The 19,297-nt window shown below is 36.2% G+C and overlaps 1 protein-coding gene across 3 annotated transcripts in view; it reads left to right on the top strand.

Annotated features, from left to right (window-relative positions):
* The window catches only part of LOC127154766 (cyclin-dependent kinase-like 5), a 77,862-nt gene that overhangs the window by 46,109 nt on the left and 12,456 nt on the right, over window positions 1-19,297 (top strand). For all 3 annotated transcript variants that reach the window (XM_051096558.1, XM_051096559.1, XM_051096557.1), the window contains exons 4-12: window positions 6,340-6,385; window positions 8,003-8,139; window positions 8,221-8,341; window positions 9,849-9,908; window positions 10,390-10,480; window positions 12,107-12,296; window positions 12,377-12,457; window positions 15,681-15,844; window positions 17,821-18,874. In XM_051096558.1, coding sequence (XP_050952515.1) covers window positions 6,340-6,385; window positions 8,003-8,139; window positions 8,221-8,341; window positions 9,849-9,908; window positions 10,390-10,480; window positions 12,107-12,296; window positions 12,377-12,457; window positions 15,681-15,844; window positions 17,821-18,874 — 1,944 coding nt within the window. The remainder of the gene's footprint in view (window positions 1-6,339; window positions 6,386-8,002; window positions 8,140-8,220; window positions 8,342-9,848; window positions 9,909-10,389; window positions 10,481-12,106; window positions 12,297-12,376; window positions 12,458-15,680; window positions 15,845-17,820; window positions 18,875-19,297) is intronic.

Here is a 19,297-nt window from a genome sequence, read left to right as displayed (position 1 = left end):
TTTAAGTACAATTAAAATGAAATCTAATCTAATCTGATCAATCCAATTCAAAATATTAACAAAAACTATACTAGCGTGTCACTGATAAAATAACACTGATTAAAATCACTGCATCTCAATGCTTTGTTTAATCTCAGTTATGAACAATTTGTTTTATAAATGAAGCCTATTAAGACTAAAAATAGCTGTTCCTTTAACAAAGCAACATTTATTTATTTATTTAGTTCCAGATCACGTGTTCAGAACTGGCAAATAAGCTTGATATTTTGCGTATATTTTGCATTAAGCGTGTGAATGAACAAGTGCATTCTGATTTCACTGAAGTATGCAAACTTTTTACAGATATTGATTTAAAATCTAAACATTTAGTATAAATAGTTTAGTTTTTCCCAGCATTTTGTCATTTTGCTGCTCCGCTCTGCACTGAAGAGCAATTGCATGATGGTCCATTTTATTTTATTACTATTTCCAGCCACCCGTTGCTCTAGAGCAGCTCCACGAATATGACTCAATTTGGATTTGTGAACTTATATTGGGAGCATCTTTCATGTAAATGTATGTAAATGTAGTATGTGTGTACGTGTGCAGCGGAGCCACAAATGGATTTCATTACACACAAATATCCCCGTCCGCTTCTCATTTTGGTGAGTGTTTTGTTTTTGCCGTGTTTTGCGTGTGTGTTTCCTGTGTTTCTTCCATTCTTCTGTCCTCGTTTCAACTTCCTGTTACGTGCGAGTCTCTTCACAGACTCACGCTGGGCTGAATTCAGCCCGTTAGTCATTAATAATCCAGTCAAATCCACATATGAAGGAGCCTCAAGTGTTTATGATGCTTTTATGCTTCTTCTTCTGGTTATTTTTTGAAGTTTGACAGCTCAAATCTTAAATATGACCCCAAACACTGTGACAGAGGTGAGGCAGGGGTGAGGGGTCACTGAGAAGCTGTCAATTACTCATATCTGAGCAGGTGTAAACAACTGTGACCTTTGACCCACGTCACATACAGTCTGTGATCCACAGCAGCTTTTGAACCTAATGAGTCACAAAAATATACTCTACCGGTCAAAAGATTTTTCTCTTTTTTTGAAAGAAGTTGATGCTGTTATTCAGCAAGGAGGCATTACATTGATCAAAAGTGACATTAACGACCTTTATAATGTTACAAAAGATTTCCATTTCAAATAAATGCTGTTCTTTTGAACTTTCTATTCATCAAAGAATCGTGAAATATGAAGTGTCAGAAATGTTTCTTGAGCAGCAAATCAGCATATTGGAATGATTCCTGAAGAATCGTGTGACACTGAAGACTAATGATGCGGAAAATACAGCTTTGATCACAGAAATAAATGACATTTTACAATATATTCACATAGAAAACAGCTGTTTTAAATGGTAATAATTTTTCACAATTTTACAGTTTTTACTGTATTTTTGATCAAATAAATGCAGCCTTGGTGAGCGGAAGAGACTTCTTTCAGAAACATTTTAAAAATCCCCAAACTTTTAAAAAGGATATACTGTATATCAGTGAATATATAGATAATCAAAACTATAAACATATAAAAAGTCGATACCTGAAATAAAATATATAAAAAAAAACCTTGAAAACTTGTAATATTAAAATGATTTAAAAAAAAATTTATTTAATTTCAGCTGGTTGTCAAGGCAGCATTTCTCATTTTATATTGGTTTAACTTAATAGTTACTAAAATAACTCAAACCAAAACTGAATTAAAACCAGGATTTGTACAGATACTGTAAAATGAGATCACAGGACTTTTAAGGGCTTTTCAAGCACTACTTTTTGAATTACAGTTACTTTAAACAAAGATCTCACTAATCATATAGTGTCTTTCAAATTCTAAAAAAAAGATAAATAGATAAATAAAAATATATTCCTTTGTCTTGTTTGTATAACTGTACTGGCAAACTAAATCAAATGATATGCGACATTCCGATTTAAATCAAATGATTTGTGAACCCGCTCCGAAATCCCGATCTAACTCAAATGATTCACTATATGTGATTTGAAAACCCGATCTGAATCAAATGATTCACTATATTTGATTTGAAAACCCAATCTGAATCAAATGATTCGCAATACGCAAAGTTCTGATCTAATTCAAATGATTTGCAATGCGCAACTAAAGTCCCAATCTAACTCAAATTATTAGTGATTTGAAGTCCCGATCGGGATCAAATGATTCACAATACATGAAGTTCCTATCTAAATCAAATGATTCGCAATACGCAACCGAAATCCTGACCTAACTCAAATGATTCACTATATGTGATTTGATTTGCAATACGCGACTGAAGTCCCAATCTAACTCAAATTATTCGCTACACACGATTTGAAGTCCCGATCAAAATTAAATCAAATTCGCAATTTAAAGTCCTGATCTATATCAAATGATTTGTGATATGAAGTCCCGATCTAACTCAAATGATTCAAATGATTTGCGAACCCTCTTTGAAATCCCGATCTAAATCAAATTCACGATTTGAAGTCCTGATCTAAATCAAATCATTCGCAATACACAAAGTCAAATGATTCGTGAACCCTCTCCAAAGTGCGAATCAAACTCGAATGATTTGCAATACGCGACCGAAGTCCAGATCGAAATTGAATGATTCGCGATACGCAGTGTCAAATGATTCGCGAACGCTCTTCGAAGTCCTGATCTAAATCAAATTAAATTCACGATTTGAAGTCCTGATTTGAATCAAATGATTCACAAATATGCGAAGTCCCGATCTAAATCAAAAGATTTGTGATTTAAAGTCCTGATCAGGATCAAATGATTCACAATGCACAAAGTTCTGATCTAAATCAAAAGTCTAAATCAAAAGATTCGCGATTTAAAGTCACAGTTGGGATCAAATGATTCACAATATGTGAAGTTCTGACCTAAATTAAACGATTTGCGATTTGAAGTCCTGATCTGAATCAAATAATTCGCAATACGCAAAGTTAAATGATTCATGAACCCTCTCCGAAGTCCTGATCTAAATCAAATGATTCGTGATTTGAAGTCCCAATGGGGATAAAATGATTCGCTTCGAAACAGTGAATCTTTTTGCGACACAAGGGTTACTGATTCAGAGTTTCAAAAAGCTCCATTTCACCCATTTCATGTAAAATCATTACAAGTGATGTCTAAATTTGAAAATGAATGTTTCTTTTTATTTGATCTGATGTTTGATAGTGAATCACTTGAAATTAATGATCAAAGTCACAAGTTTGAATCAATCGGAGCTGTTCCAGCATAAATGACTCAGTTGATTCGGTTCATCGGTTCCTCTTTGAATTCAAATACTTCAAGCACTTTAAGCACCTTGTACAAACCCTGCTAAACATATTTATAAATGTATTTATAAAAATGAATAAACAATTAAGAAAATAACAGCAAAACATAACAAAATGACTAAAACTTTAACGAATAGTTTCTGCTTCATTTGCTACTCTGGACGAAGGTCAAAAGGAGCGCATTGCATTGTGGAATACAGTGCAATGTCACCTGATTGTGTACGACACATTTTAGCAAATATAGCAGTGTATTTGCATATTATTCCCTGTATGCATACTATATACTGCAGAAATACAGTATTCATATGCTATTCTGAACATTTTCCATGTCTTAACTGTGCGTGCGTGTGTGTTTGTGTGTTTGAGGTCGTTGCGTGAGCGTGTGAAGTTAATAAACATGCTGTTGTCAGCGTTTGCAGCACCTGTGATCATTTGTGTTCAACATAAACAAGCACAAAGCCCGAGGGAGCAAACACACATGTATGAACACAAATAAGCGTGTTTCTCATGCTCTCAGTGGCGTCAGCTGTATCTGTAATGGTCTGTTTCTCTGTAAAGCGTGAATCTGGAGCACTGAAGGATGCTGGGAGGATACAGAGACACTGAGAGTGTAAAATAGGCCAGGGAGAGTGTGTGTGAGTCCTTTAGTTCCCCTCAAACACACACACACACGGTCACAGGGTCCAAAACACTCGCCAAGAATAATGCGAGTGAAAACGGGCTTTGCTGAGTATTGAGTTAATCTCCATATGTTTGCAAACCATCTGCTCAACGTTTATTAGGAATGCGGCTTTAATTGAACCATAGGAACAATGACTGTCAGTGACGCTGGTGACGTGAACAATTCACCAGATAATAATAAAAACATCTGTCATGAAGTTTTTACAGTACCTGCAAAACTCCTCTAGCAATTAAACCAAAAAAAAAAAAGTTCTAGTAAGTCTCTTCTGATCACCAAGTCTGCGTTTATTTAATAAAATAAAACAGAAAAATGCTGTAAAATATATTTAAAATAGCTGTTTTTGATGTAAATATCTGTCAAAATATAATTAAGTTGGCTTGAGAAAGCCGTGCTTTAACTCTACAAACTCCAAACTCAGCCCAGATCTTCAGACTGATGTGACTGAGTGTGCTGTATCTTTTCTAACTCATCGTTACGGTTTTACTACAAATGACGATTAAAACGGAAAAATCCCATAGACTTACACTGACGGAATGTTCAAATGAGCAACACTATTCAAACTCCAACTGTCATTTATCACTAGCCAAACCTAACAACTAGAGTCATGCTAGTAGCTTGCTAATCATGCTAGAAACATGCTAACAACATGTTAGTAACTTGTTAATCGTGCTAACAACATGTTAATCATGTTATAAACATGCTAGTAAGTGGCTAATCATGCTAGTAACATGTTAACAACATGTTAATCATACTAGAAACAGACTAGCAACATGCTAGTAACTTGCTAATCATGTTTGAAACATGGTAACAAAATGATAATCATGCTAGCAGCATGGTAGTAACTGGCTAATCATGCTAGTGACATGGTAATCATGTTATAAACATGCTAGCAACATGCTAATCATGCTAGGAACAGACTAGCAACATGCAAATCATGCTTGAAACATGCTAGAAACATGTTAACAACTTGTTAAACATGCTAGAAACATACTAGCAAACTGCTACACATGCTAGAAACATGTTAGCAAACTGCTAATCATGCTAGAAACATGATAACAACTTGCTAATCATGTTAAAAACATTTTAACAACTTGCTTATCATGCTAGAAACATGCTAGCAACTTGCTAATCATGCTAAAAACATGTTAACAACTTGTTAAACATGCTAGAAACATGCTAGCAAACTGCTAAACATGCTAGAAACATGCTAGCAAACTGCTAATCATGCTATAAACAGACTAGCAACTGGCTAATCATGCTAGAAACATGATAACAACTTGCTAATCATGTTAAAAACATGTTAACAACCTGCTTATCATGCTAGAAACATGCTAGCAACTTGCTAATCATGCTAAAAACATGTTAACAACTTGTTAAACATGCTAGAAACATGCTAGCAAACTGCTAATCATGCTATAAACAGACTAGCAACTGGCTAATCATGCTAGAAACATGATAACAACTTGCTAATCATGTTAAAAACATGTTAACAACCTGCTTATCTTGTTAGAAACATGCTAGTAACTTGTTTATCTTGCTAGAAACATGCTAGCAACATGTTAACAACTTGCTAATTATGCTAGAAACATGCTAACAACCTGTTTATCATGTTAGAAACATGCTAGCAACATGCTAGTAACATGCTAATCATGCTATAAACAGACTAGCAACATGCTAACAACTGGTTAATCATGTTAAAAATGTGCTAGCAACATGCTAGTAAGTTGCCAATGTTAATGTTGCTAATGTTAAAATCATACTAACATGTTAATTATCTATCTATCTATCTGACAGACTGCATTCTATCTTCAACCATTTAAAACTACTTGAAACTTCAAACTATTTCAGACTGAAAACCATCCAAACTTAAAACTTCTTAAACTTCTTAAACTTTTCTAACTTTTTAAAACTTTCTGGTCCTGCTTTCTCAAGCCAACTTAAAGTTTATCTTGACAAACTTTTTATCTATTTTTTTTCTGTGATGCGCATCTGAATTTTCAGTGTCACATGATCTTCAGAAGTCATTCGAATATGTTGATTTGCTGCTCAAGAAACATTTCTGATTATTGTCAGTGTTGAAAACAGTTGTGCTGCACAATGTTTGAGTGGAAACTGTGATACATTTTCCTTTTCAGGATTCACAGATGAATAGAAAGTTCAAAAGAACAGCATTTATTTGAAATAGAAATCTCTCATAACAGCCTTTACTGTCACTTTTGGTCAACTGAATGTGTCCTTGATGAATAAAAGTAGTAATTTCCTTCTAAAAAAAAATCCTACTGAATGGTTGTTCATCTTCATGTTGAGTTTTGTTCATGTTGTGATGAGCGTCTCTTTCTCTGTTTCAGGAGACTAATGAAATCGTGGCCATTAAGAAGTTTAAGGACAGTGAAGGTGAGTGTGCTGCTCTGTTGAAAAGCCTCTTTTATTCAGGATCTGCATTGAGAACATGCGCTGAACACGAGCTGCTTCGAGTCCTTCATCTGACCTGATTTACTCATCGCAGAACAGACAACAAAACCAACATCCAGAATTAGTTTCGAGGCCGCTGACCGACTGTCTGTGACATCATGAGGCAGCTCATGAATATTAATAAGGCTGCAGTGATACTGTAAGCACATAAATGACAATCTAAACATGCATCAATTTGAAGATGAAATTTAGATAGATAAATAATAGTTTAATATCAAATTGTGATTAGATTTGAATATGCATAAAATATGCATTTTTAAAATGACAAATTTATAGAATAGCATCTGTTGTATATCAGAATAATAATAATATAAAATAATAGATTATGATTAAAAATTAATATGCTGAAGAATTTTAATTTTTTGTTCAAATTACTTTATAGAAGAGCATTTGTTCTATAAACCTTCCATGTCATTACTGTAAAAATATTAAATAAAAAAACAATGTAACATCAAATTGTATAAAACATTTTTTAAATATTTTTTGTTAACTGGAATTAAATTAAAACAAAGAATAATATGAATATTTCATGAAAAACTACATAAGAAATAACTAAAAGATGTTTAAGTTGTAAGGGTAAATAAATGAAAACTAAAACTTATAATTATAACTCGTATTACTTTTTGAATTATGACAATTAATTAAAAAATAAGTAAATAATATGAAAATTAAGTAAATAAAATTAAATTTGACAATATAAAATAAAAGCCAACTCAAAAATATTAATAAAAACTATAACTAATATATAAATTATATAAATAAATATAAATAAATTAACTAAAGTAAAAAAGAAATAAAATAAAACAATTTCTAATATAAATATTAGATGAAAAACTACATTAGGAATACTTGAAATAAGTTTAAGTTGAAGCAATATAATGACTAACTGTAAATAAATTGAAAATAAAAACAATATTACATCTAAATACATAAAATATATATAAAATATTTTTATTTAAAAGTGAATAAATCTGACAGTTAAAAATAATAGTAAAAAATTAAGTGAATAAAATTAAATCTGACAATATAAAATAAAAGCCAACTCAAAAATATTAATAAAACTATAACTAATATAAAAATAATACAACATTACCTAAAGTAAAAATAAAATAAAATAATTTATAATATAAATATTAGATGAAAAACTACATTAGGAATACTTGAAATAAGTTGAAGCAATAAAATGACTAACTGTAAATAAATAGAAAATAAAACAATATTACAATTGAATACATAAAATAGATATTTTTTTATTTAAAAGTAAATAAATATGACAATTAAAAATAATATAAAAATTAAGTAAACTAAATCAAATCTGACAATATAAAATAAAAGTCAACTCAAAACTATTAATAAAAACTATAATATATAAATAATACAAAAATAACTTGTCACTTTTGAATTGTTACAACTGAAAAAGTAACCAATTTTATTCTTTTTTTAAATTGAAAGTGACAAATTAACTTTTTTGGTTATATTTCTGTTTAAATAAATAAATCAAGCAATGCATGTTTACTCTTATTGTGTTTCTTGGTTCAGAAAATGAGGAGGTGAAGGAAACCACCATGCGGGAGCTGAAGATGCTCCGCACTCTGAAGCAGGAGAACATCGTGGAGCTGAAGGAGGCGTTTTGGCAGCGAGGGAAACTTTACCTGGTGTTTGAGTATGTGGAGAAGGTGAGATGGAGACGGAGAGCACTGAGATCTTTGGTCTGTGTTCTCCTGATGTGGTTTAAGATGATTGTGTTTGTGTTGTAGAACATGCTGGAGCTGCTGGAGGACATGCCGAACGGAGCTCCACCGGAGAAGGTCCGGATCTACATCTACCAGCTGATCAAAGCCATTCACTGGTGCCATAAAAACAACATCGTCCACAGAGGTATGAGATACGTGACCATATGTGCCATTTTTATAGCCAGGATTTCTATGCTGCCTAAAATATCAGGGATTTGGCTGTTTGCGCTGGGCAGAACAATAAGTCTATTAAAGTCAAATAAATGAACGAGCAAACACATCTAAAATATATTCGTATGTGCATCGCTTTGACCGTTCTCTGTAGATCCCTCCTTCTCACTCGCCACGATTGGTCAATTATATACAGTGCCTGCACGCTATTGGTCAAACTACTTTTCAGTCAGTACATTCAGAGTATGAAAACAGGAAATATAGCCAAATATAGAGATCCTGGCCAGGACGTGTCCTGTAAAAATGGCACGTATGGCCACCCTAGTACGAGACAACCTGCAATAAAAGAAATTATACTCAATAAAAAAATTAATTAAATTAAATTAAAAATTAAAGAAATAAAATAAAATCATTGCCCACAGAGGTGCAAGATCACCTGCAATAATATATTTTAATACAATCAAAAAATTAAATAATTAATCAAATTAATTATAAATAATTATAAAAGTAATTCTGTAAATAAAATATGATTTATTTTATGTTTCTTTTATTTTATTAAAATAAATATCAAAAATTTTATTATTTTATGTTCCATAGTTTACATTAGGCTGTTGCCTACATTTTATGTTGAATCAAATAAAATATTTTTTTCTAAAGCTATAATTTGTAATGTCTAATTGATACTTTCTCATTTAACACAAAAATAGCTTTAAATAATCTTTTGTGGGTATTTTCACAGTCAAATTTATTTTGTGATTAATTGGATTAATTAATTGGCACATCATGTAATTAATTATATTAATTTTAGATTTTAAGCCCTAATTTAATTTTTTATTTGATTTTAATAATCTTCCTATCACCAGTAATAAAAATAATTAAATTAATTTTATTTTATTTTATTAAAACATAATTTGTTAAATTTTATTTAAAAATATTTTAAGTATTTTAATCATCATTCACCAAAATGTGAGGCCAACTGTAATACAATAATTAAAAATGTATTCATAATATATATATATATAATATATAAATATATATAATATATATATATATAAAATATATTTTAATTATTTTGTTAATTTATTTTTGTTTTTTTTTAATTTTATTAAAATATATTTTAAATATACTATTTAATCATAAAAAATACTATTTTGTCATCATCCACCTAGTTGCAAGACCACCTTATTAAAATATAATTTTTTTTTATTAAAATCTATTTTTAATTATATTATTGTTTTGTGACAAAAATTGTATTTTATTTTTAAAAAATATATAATTTAGTACAACTAAATTAAAATATTTTTTATTAAATTATTATTTAATTTTTTTATTGTTTCTTTTATAACAATAATAAATTATATATACATATATATTTAATTTTTTGTTTTAATTAAATATATTTTAATTATACTGTTTATTATTAATCATTGTCCACAGCAACATGTTACACATGCATGATGGATAGATCTGTCTCTTTCTAGATATCAAGCCAGAGAATCTGCTCATCAGCTCTGAGGATGTGCTCAAACTGTGTGACTTTGGTAAGTTTCTGTAGTCATGTGACCACAGACCCTAAAGCACCAATCACTGAGTTTGCCCAATGCGCATCACAAGACCTTATGTGGTGGCCACAACCACATTCTATGCAAATGATGTGGGCGGAGTAATCGCCAGTGCTCTTACTGTTGTCTGTTAGACTTGTGCATCTTGTGTGTGTGTGTGTGTTTGATTCTGTGTGGCGACAGCAGGTCGTCTGTCTGTCTCTCACTCCAGACTCGCTGTGAGGCACTCAGTCTGTCTGTCTGTTCTCCGTTCTGCTGAAAACACCGTCATTGTTTTGTTGGGAAATGCAAGCAAGCAAACACACACAGGCACATCTTCTGTCCTTCTAAAATAATCACATACGACAGAAAATTCACCAATAAGATCTCATTTATGTCTCAGTTATTACTTTAACATCAACTGACTTTGACCCTGTAAATGTGAGGTGTGATATGCTAATCCAGTTTGTTTCTCTGGTAGGTTTTGCACGGGATCTGTCTGAAAGCACCGATGCGAACTACACTGAGTATGTGGCGACCAGATGGTACCGATCACCGGAGCTGTTGCTGGGGTGAGTGTGTGTCTATATCACTTAAAGTAGAAGTCCACTTCCAAAACAAAGATTCACATATAATGTACTCACCCCCTTGTCATCCAAGATGTTCATGTCTTTCTTTCTTCAGTCGTAAAGAAATTGTTTTTTTTTAAAGAAAAGATTTCAGGATTTTTCTCCATATAATGGACTGATATGGTGCCCCGATTTTGAACTTTCAAAATGCAGTTTAAATGCGGCTTCAAATGATCCCAAATGTGGTTGTAAACAATCCCAGCCGAGGAAGAAGGGTCTTATCTAGCGAAACAAACGGTTAAATTCATAAAAATACAGTTTCTATACTTTTTAGTGACAAACGCTCGTCTTGTGTTGCTCTGCCTGGACTGTTTTTTTCCAGTTCATGACAGTTAGGGTATGTCGAAAAACTCCCATCTCATGTTCTTTTTTTCTTTACCTTTTTTGTTAAAGGGGTCATCGGATGCCCATTTTCCACAAGTTGATATGATTCTTTAGGGTCTTAATGAAAAGTCTACAATACACTTTGGTTAAAAATTCTCAATGGTTGTGTAAAACAACACCCTTTTTACCTTGTCAAAATGAGCTCTGTTCCTTTAAATGCAAATGAGCTCTGCTTGCCCCGCCCCTCTCTTCTCTCTGCTGCTCTGAGAGATTGTTTACTTTAGCTGCATTTAGCGCGTTTTGCCTCAACTTGCTAATTAGCACGTTATTAGGCAAGGTGATTGCAGAGATTCATAAAAAAACCCTTATACTCACTTCTGCTGTAAGTGAAGCTGGATCATGAATGATTTGCGTGAACATAGACGGATATATGTAGATCGGGAGGCGCATTCCCTTCACAAACAAACGTAATCCACTGCATCTTCAGCAGCTCAGATGTCGGGAGTAAATGACGACCACTATGTTCATTATTACATCCAGCAACACAACACCTCAATCGCTCAATCGGAGATATTCTTGTCTAACTTACATCCCTGCTCCAGCATCAAAACAATGGAGGTCGGACTGTTACAGCTGATCTCAGGTAAGACGCTCATGTCAATCAACAGTTGTGGGAGCGGCCTCTGTGGGTGTGACGCCACACCAACAGGCATCTGAGAATAGCTTGATTTGAAAAAGGTGATATTATTTTTACAGATTAATTAAAAACCAAGTTCAGGGAGAGCAAGGCAAGACGAGAGTTTGAATTTAAAAAGTATTTAAATTGTATTTTTAAAATGAAAATAACCAATCATTACGCTAGATAAGACCCTTGTTTCTCGGCTGAGATCGTTTACAACCCCATTTGGGATCGTTTGAAGCCGCATTTAAACTGCATTTTTGAAGTTCAAAATCGGGGCACCATATCAGTCCATTATATGGAGAAAAATGCTGAAATGTTTCCTCAGAAAACATAATTTCTTTATGACTGAAGAAAGAAAGACATGAACATCTTGGATGACAAGAGGGTGAGTACATCATATGTGAATCTTTGTTTGTAAGTGGACTTCTCCTTTAATGTTTTCTACTTAATAGAAGTATAGAATATCATGTTCTTTGCAGGTTTCACTGATTTGCTGAATGAGAGTTGATTGTCTTTCGTATTGGTTCATGAGTCTGGACTGATGCTTAGTGTGTCTCTGTCAGGGCTCCATACGGGAAGGCGGTGGACATGTGGTCAGTGGGGTGTATTCTGGGTGAGCTGAGCGACGGTCAGCCTTTGTTTCCAGGTGAAAGCGAGATTGACCAGCTCTTCACCATCCAGAAGGTCCTGGGACCCCTGCCACCCGAACAGATGAAGCTCTTCTACAACAACCCGCGCTTTCACGGCCTACGGGTCAGTCTGTCTGTCTGAAATCAGTCTCATCACCTGTTTTTACTGTGATTGATTGATCGGTGTGTGTTTTTGGCGTGTAGTTTCCCTCGGTCAGTCATCCACAGACTCTGGAAAGACGATATCTGGGAATCATCAGTCCAGTCCTGCTTGACCTCATGAAGGTAAGAGATGCATGTGTGTGTTTGACGAGTTTCAGGACAAAATTGTCCCCAGGAGTAAATCTGACACAATTTCCATTTGAGGATATCATGAATTGGAAAAACATTTTTCATTAATATCCTATTTCATATATATATATATATATATATATATATATATATATATATCAGGGTTTGTACAAGGTGCTTATGTATTTGAAATGTAAAGCCTGGAAAACTTTTAAAAAATAGCAATATTTCTGAAGAGGTACTTGAAAAGTGCTTGAACTATTGAAAGAGAATGTATCTATGAAATAAGTGTTTCATTTTGTCAGTAAGCACATATCTTTTCACACACACCCTTTTCGGTTATTTCAGTTAACGTCAAAAACAATCAAGCTAAACAAATAGTACAGATGAATTAAATCTATTGAGTCATCTATTGAGAACCACTCAGATTGATTCAAACTCATGACTTTGATCATTCATTTCAAGATATTCTCTAGAAAAAAAAAACATATCAAATGAAAAGAGCCATTCATTTTTTAATTTTGACATTGCTTGTAATGATCAGTTAAACCATTGTGTGGCAAAAGCCAATGTGTGGATCACGAATCATTTGATTCAGATTTGGACTTCTGAGTGGGTTTGCAAACCGTTTGCTTTAGATCAGAACTTTGAAGGGCGGCTCGCGAATCATCTGATTCAGATCTAGACTTCGGTGTGAGTTCATGAAACGTTTGCTTTAGATTGGAACTTCAGAGCGGGTCTGCAGATCATTTGCTTAAGATCGGAACTATGAAGGGCGGATCGCGAATCATTTGATTCAGATTTGGACTTCGTTGTGGGTTTGTGGATCATTTGCTTTAGACCGGATCGTGGATCGTGAATCATTTGATTCAGATTTGGAATTCAGAGTGGGTTCACGAATCGTTTGCTTTAGATTGGAACTTCAGAGTGGGTTTATGAATCGTTTGATCGGGACATTAGAGGGCGGATGGTGAATCATTTGATTCAGATTTGGAATTCAGAGTGGGTTCACGAATCGTTTGCTTTAGATTGGAACTTTGGAGTGGGTTCACGAATCGTTTGCTTTAGATTGGAACTTTGGAGTGGGTTCACGAATCGTTTGCTTTAGATTGGAACTTTGGAGTGGGTTCACGAATCGTTTGCTTTAGATTGGAACTTTGAAGTGGGTTTATGAATCGTTTGATCGGAACATTAAAGGGGGGATGGTGAATCATTTGATTCAGATTTGGACTTCAGTGTGTGTTCGCGAATCGTTGACTTTAGATCGGAGCGTGGATTGCGAATCATTTGATTTAGACTGGAAGCTTGGAGTGGGTTCACGAATCATTCGCTTTAAATTGGAACTTTGAAGAGCAGATTGCAAATCATTTGATTCAGATCTAGACTTCGGTGTGAGTTCATGAAACGTTTGCTTTAGATCAGAAATTCAGAGCGGGTCCGCAAATCATTTGCTTAGGAAGGGCGGAGCGCGAATCATTTGATTCAGATTTGGACTTCAGAGTAGGTTCACAAATTGTTTGCTTTAGATTGGAACTTCGGAGTGGGTTTGTGAATTGTTAGGTCAGAACTGTAGAGGGTGGATCCTGAATCATTTGACATAGACTGGACCTTCTGAGCAGGTTTGCGAATCATTTGCTGTAGATCGGAACATCGAAGGGTGGATTTCGAATCATTTGATTCAAATCTGGACTTCAGTGTGGGTCTGCAAATCGCTTGCTTTAGATAGGAACTTCAGAGTGGGTTTGCGAATCATTTACTTTAGATTGGAACTTCGATAGACAGATCGCGAATCATTTGATTCAGATTGGGACTTCAGTGCAGGTTCATGAATCATTTAAAAAAAAAATAAAAAAATTCTTAAATAGTAAAAAACCATTAAGGCAGTACAGTTATAAAATCAAAACAAAGACTAAAGAAATAGTGTACACAAATACAAACCCCTTAAGAAATTTTACTATGGTTTTGCTATAATATATATATGAGTGATATATAAGTGAGTGCATCTGGTTCACATTGATGTGATAATTGTGAGTGTGTGTGTGCGTGAGTACTAGTACTATGAATAGAAAGAAAGGGAGACAAATTAGTTTTTCTGTATGAAATATTAAATAATCAAACTAATTAGTGTTTTTGTGTTTGTCATCCGTCCCCCACACAGATCTGTATGAGTCTAACCTTCCTTTCTCTTGTCTTTTGTTCACCTGTGATGTGGGTTTGTCATTATGGCGTGTGTATTGTGACTAATGCAGGCAGATGGAGCTTTATTCTTCCCATGCACTCGTTCACTGGCGTTTCCATTTGCTCACACTTCATTAGTCTTTACCTGAGAACTGCATCAGTCCATGTAGCCTACAGTACATACTCCACCTTTTTGTGTGTCTTTAGTGTCTGCGAGTTTAATAGTCGACGTGTTGCTGCATTTGTTAGCGGTTAACACAGCTGGTCCGTGTTTATGCAAATGAGCGTGACTCACGGCAGCTCGGTCGCTTCATTAGGTGAAGGTGTCGTATCATCGCCGCGATAATTGTGCGCTAATTATATTTGCAGTGCGGTGGTTTCCTTATTTCTACAGCGGCAACTCTCCTGCTGCTAATAATCCTGACACTGTTGTAATGAAAGTCTCCTCTGGAAAACTCCAACACGGACGCTTGTTCTGTCATGTCATTTTATTAAAGCATGAATCATGCCTGAAATAAATCTCCTACAAATTAGGTTAAGGACATTGTGGTAATTAATGCTAACAGTGTTCTGGTGCGATGGGCTCGTTGAAGCTTGTTTCCTCTGGCAGTCGGATATTTATAGATGTTTGTTGGGTGAATTTCATGAAAGCTGTCAAAATGATTTTCAAGTCATGTTTCACCACAAAAATCAAAAGCAGGAAATATAAGTATATATATTTTACGTAGAAACAGTGAAGCTTTAGGACTGTTTTTTGCATCATGAAATGCAATGCAGCCAAAACAAATCTTATTCTCACTACTATAATGTGAAAAAATATAAGTAGAATTACAAATTTTCAATAAAATAAGATAAAGAGAATAATATTTCTCGGTACAATATTGTAATAAGAATTAGGGGAAATTGCTTAGTTTTCATGTAAAAATTCCTCTTAATTTCTTCTTGTTCATTTTTTGTCCACTGTGAAATGTTATCATGAGAACGGACGATTAAGATTGTCACCTGGGATTATCCATGTCACCGTTATTTATATTTTCAGAACCTGTTGCTGTTGAACCCGAATGAGCGCTATCTGACTGAACAGAGTCTGAACCACCACGCCTTCCAGACTCAGCGCCTAACGGAGCGTTCCGGCCCGCTCACACCCACGCCCATCCGCTCCTCTAAGAGAAAACCGCTCCTGGACAACAGCGCCCCCAGCAGGTCAGGAGGAGTAATGAAATCAGACTGGGGAGAGTAGTTGTTACTGTGATGGGATGTGTTTAGAATGGAAAACTAGGGTACTTATTGCATACTGGCTAATAATGTGGTTAAGTATGCAGTATTTCGGACAGTAGTATGCTATATTGTGGTCATGAGATCTTATTACATTTACATCTCAGAAATAATTTGTTAATTTTGCATTTTTAATCCTGTTTTGTGTACACTTTTTAGCTTTTGGCAGCAAATAATGAGTCTTACTTCATTTAGAGTCATTCTGCAAATCAAGGTCAAGTAAAATTAAATAGAAAGTCAATTTGAGTGCTTTGCGTTATGAGATACACAATATCACAGAATGTGCCTTACTGCAGATTTTACTAAATTTAGTAAGTCATCAGGTGTTCCATACAAAATGTACTTTGCACTAAAGCAGTGTGACAGACAGACAGACGGATGGATAAATAGACGGACAGATGCATAGCTAGATAAATAGATGGACGGATAGACAGATGGATGATGGATGGATGGCTGGATGGATGGATGGATGGACGAACAGACAGACAGATAAATAGATGTATAGACGGACAGACGGACAGACAGACAGATAGATGGATGGACAGATAGATAGATAAATGGATGGATGGACACGCGGACAGATAGATAAATAGATAGATGGAAATACAGATGAATTAATAGACGAACAGTTACATGGACGGATGGATGGATGGACGAGCGGAAAGACAGATAGATAGAGACAGACCGATGGATGGATGGATGAGCAGATAGATAGATAGATAGATAGATGGACAGATAGATGGATAGACGGATAGATACATAGATAGACGGATGATGGGTGGACAGACAGATAAGTAGATTGATGAGAGAGACGGACGGATGGATGAATGGATGGACAAATGGATAGATAGATAGCAGATAGACAGATGGATGGATACATGGACGGACAGACAGATAAGTAGATTGATGGGAGAGATGGACGGATGGACGGATGGATTGATGGGTGGATGAATGGATGGACAAACGGATAGATAGATAGCAGATAGACAGACAGATGGATGGATATATGGACGGACTGACAAATAGATAGAAGTATTGATGGATGGGTGGACAGACGGACAGATGGATGGATGGATGGATAGATAGACGGATGGATGGATGGATAGATGGACGAATGGATAACTAGATAAATAGATGGAAATACAGATGAATTAATAGATAAACAGTTAGATGGATGAATGGACAGATAGATAAATAGACAGATGGATGGACAGATAGATAGATAGATAGACAGACAGACAGACGGATGGATGGACGGATGGGTGGACTGAGAGATAAATGGATGGATGAATGGACGGACAGCCAGATGGATAGATAAATACATGTAAAGATGGATGGACAGATAGATAGATAAATAGATAAACGGATGGATGGATGGATGGATGGATGAACGGATGGACGAACGGACAGACAGACGCATAGATAAATAGATGGATGGATGGATGGATAGATAAATATAAAGACAGATAAATAGATAGACGGGTATACAGACAGATAGATGAATGAATGGATAGATAAACCGATAGATGGATAGACAGACAGATGGATGGACGGATAGACAATAAATAGATAGAAAGATGGATGATGGATGGGCAGACAGACAGATAGATAGATGAGACAGACAGATGGATGGATAGATGAACGGACAGACAGATAGATAAATAGAGAGACATATTGACTGAGGGATGGACAGATGGACGGACAGACAGACAGACAGACAGATAGATGAATGGATGGATAGATAGACGGATAGGCAGACAGAATGGACAGACAGACTGACAGATAGATATAGATAGATAGATAGATAGATAGGTAGAAAGACACACAGAGTAAACAATTTTCCTCAAACAGTGTTGCCTACAGACACCCAGGTTTGCATGCTTAAATTTTTAATGTGTGTTTAGGGGTCATGTGGTCAAGAGTTCAAGTCACCATCGCTCAAACAGTCGTGACTGCTCTAGTCTGCCCCGTCACGGACACGATGACCTCCACCCATCCAGCACTGAGGCATTCCTGAATGGGTCGGTACCGTCTGCTAACAGCCTTAGCCCGGTGATGCACCCCAAATCCTTTCAGCCGCTCAACCGCTCTGCGTCATGCGGTAAAGACCTGGCCAGCCTGCAGCACGCTAAAGAGGCCAAATCCAAAGTGGGCGATTTTGACTTCGGCAAACCGGGGGATGGACCAGGAGCCAAATACCTGAAATCCAACACGCCTCGTTCCCAGAATCGCCATTCTTTTGTGGAAGGCAAGACCAGCACATTGACGGGAGAGCGGGAGAAACTGAGCCGCCACGCTTATGGAGAGTCCACCGCATCGTCGTCTTCAGGCGGTAAGGGTTCGTCCTCGTACCTGAGTTTGTCCAAGAGTCACGGAGTGCTTAGCGATGCCAAATCTGTTAGCAACCTCAGCGACATGCGACTGCACCCGGATGACCCTGCCGGCTCTCCACGCTACTTCCCTGGGAGCTGCCTGGACCTTAATATGAACCTGAACTTGCCGGCACCGGGGAGCCCATCTTTGCAACATGGGGAGCGTTCTGGACACAGTCCTGCAGTGGGACGTCGCAGCAAACTAGAACGGGATGGAAGTACAGCTGAGCCATCCACCCGCCGCTCCTCGTCAAGACAAAAGAGCCAGCAGCAGAGTGACGGAAACCCTGTCGATCCACTTGACCCCATAGGGGGACTGTCTCTTTCGGCACCCCATGATTTCCCATACGGCGTGGGCTACACCAGCCCATTTTCCTCCCAGCAGAGGCCGCATAGGCACTCCATGTATGTGCGAAGGGAACGGGGGCGACCCCACGGGGGTGAGACGGGTGGATTAGCAGTGGGGCAGGGGATGCCCACCAGGGCCAGCAGTTTACAGCTACTGACACCTCAGCTACAGCATCGGACCCTGCCAAGACACATGGGCAGCGCTGTGTCACGGGACGCAGGATTAGACGACATCAGGGTCAGTCCAAACCTCTTTCAATTTATTTTAATGATTTGCCAGCGCAGAGCATTGCAGCATGCTTTCTGATGCATGTGAGCGTTTGTGAAGTGTGTAGAGCTGCTCCAGTGGTGGTTCTTGATCAGGAACTGACAACTCTGGTCCTGAATGCCCTGTCCTGCAGAGGTTAGCTCCATCCCTAATCAATAATACCTGAAAAATCCAACCAAAGTCTTCAAGATTGCTTAAAAATTGCAGGCAGGTACGTTTGGTCAAGGTTGGAGCTAAACTCCTCCAGGACAGGACAGCTCACCCTGGGTCTTTATATAGTCTGGACGTGTGGCTTGTAAATATTACAGCACTGTTCCAAACCTTAGTAAGCTGCCCCCAGTATCTATCTATCTATCTATCTATCTATCTATCTATCTATCTATCTATCTATCT

This window comes from Labeo rohita, chromosome 23 (genome assembly GCF_022985175.1).
Source record: "Labeo rohita strain BAU-BD-2019 chromosome 23, IGBB_LRoh.1.0, whole genome shotgun sequence".
Lineage (NCBI taxonomy): Eukaryota > Metazoa > Chordata > Actinopteri > Cypriniformes > Cyprinidae > Labeo > Labeo rohita.
Note: the sequence above shows the minus strand (reverse complement) of the source record. Positions and strands in the feature narration are given on the sequence as shown.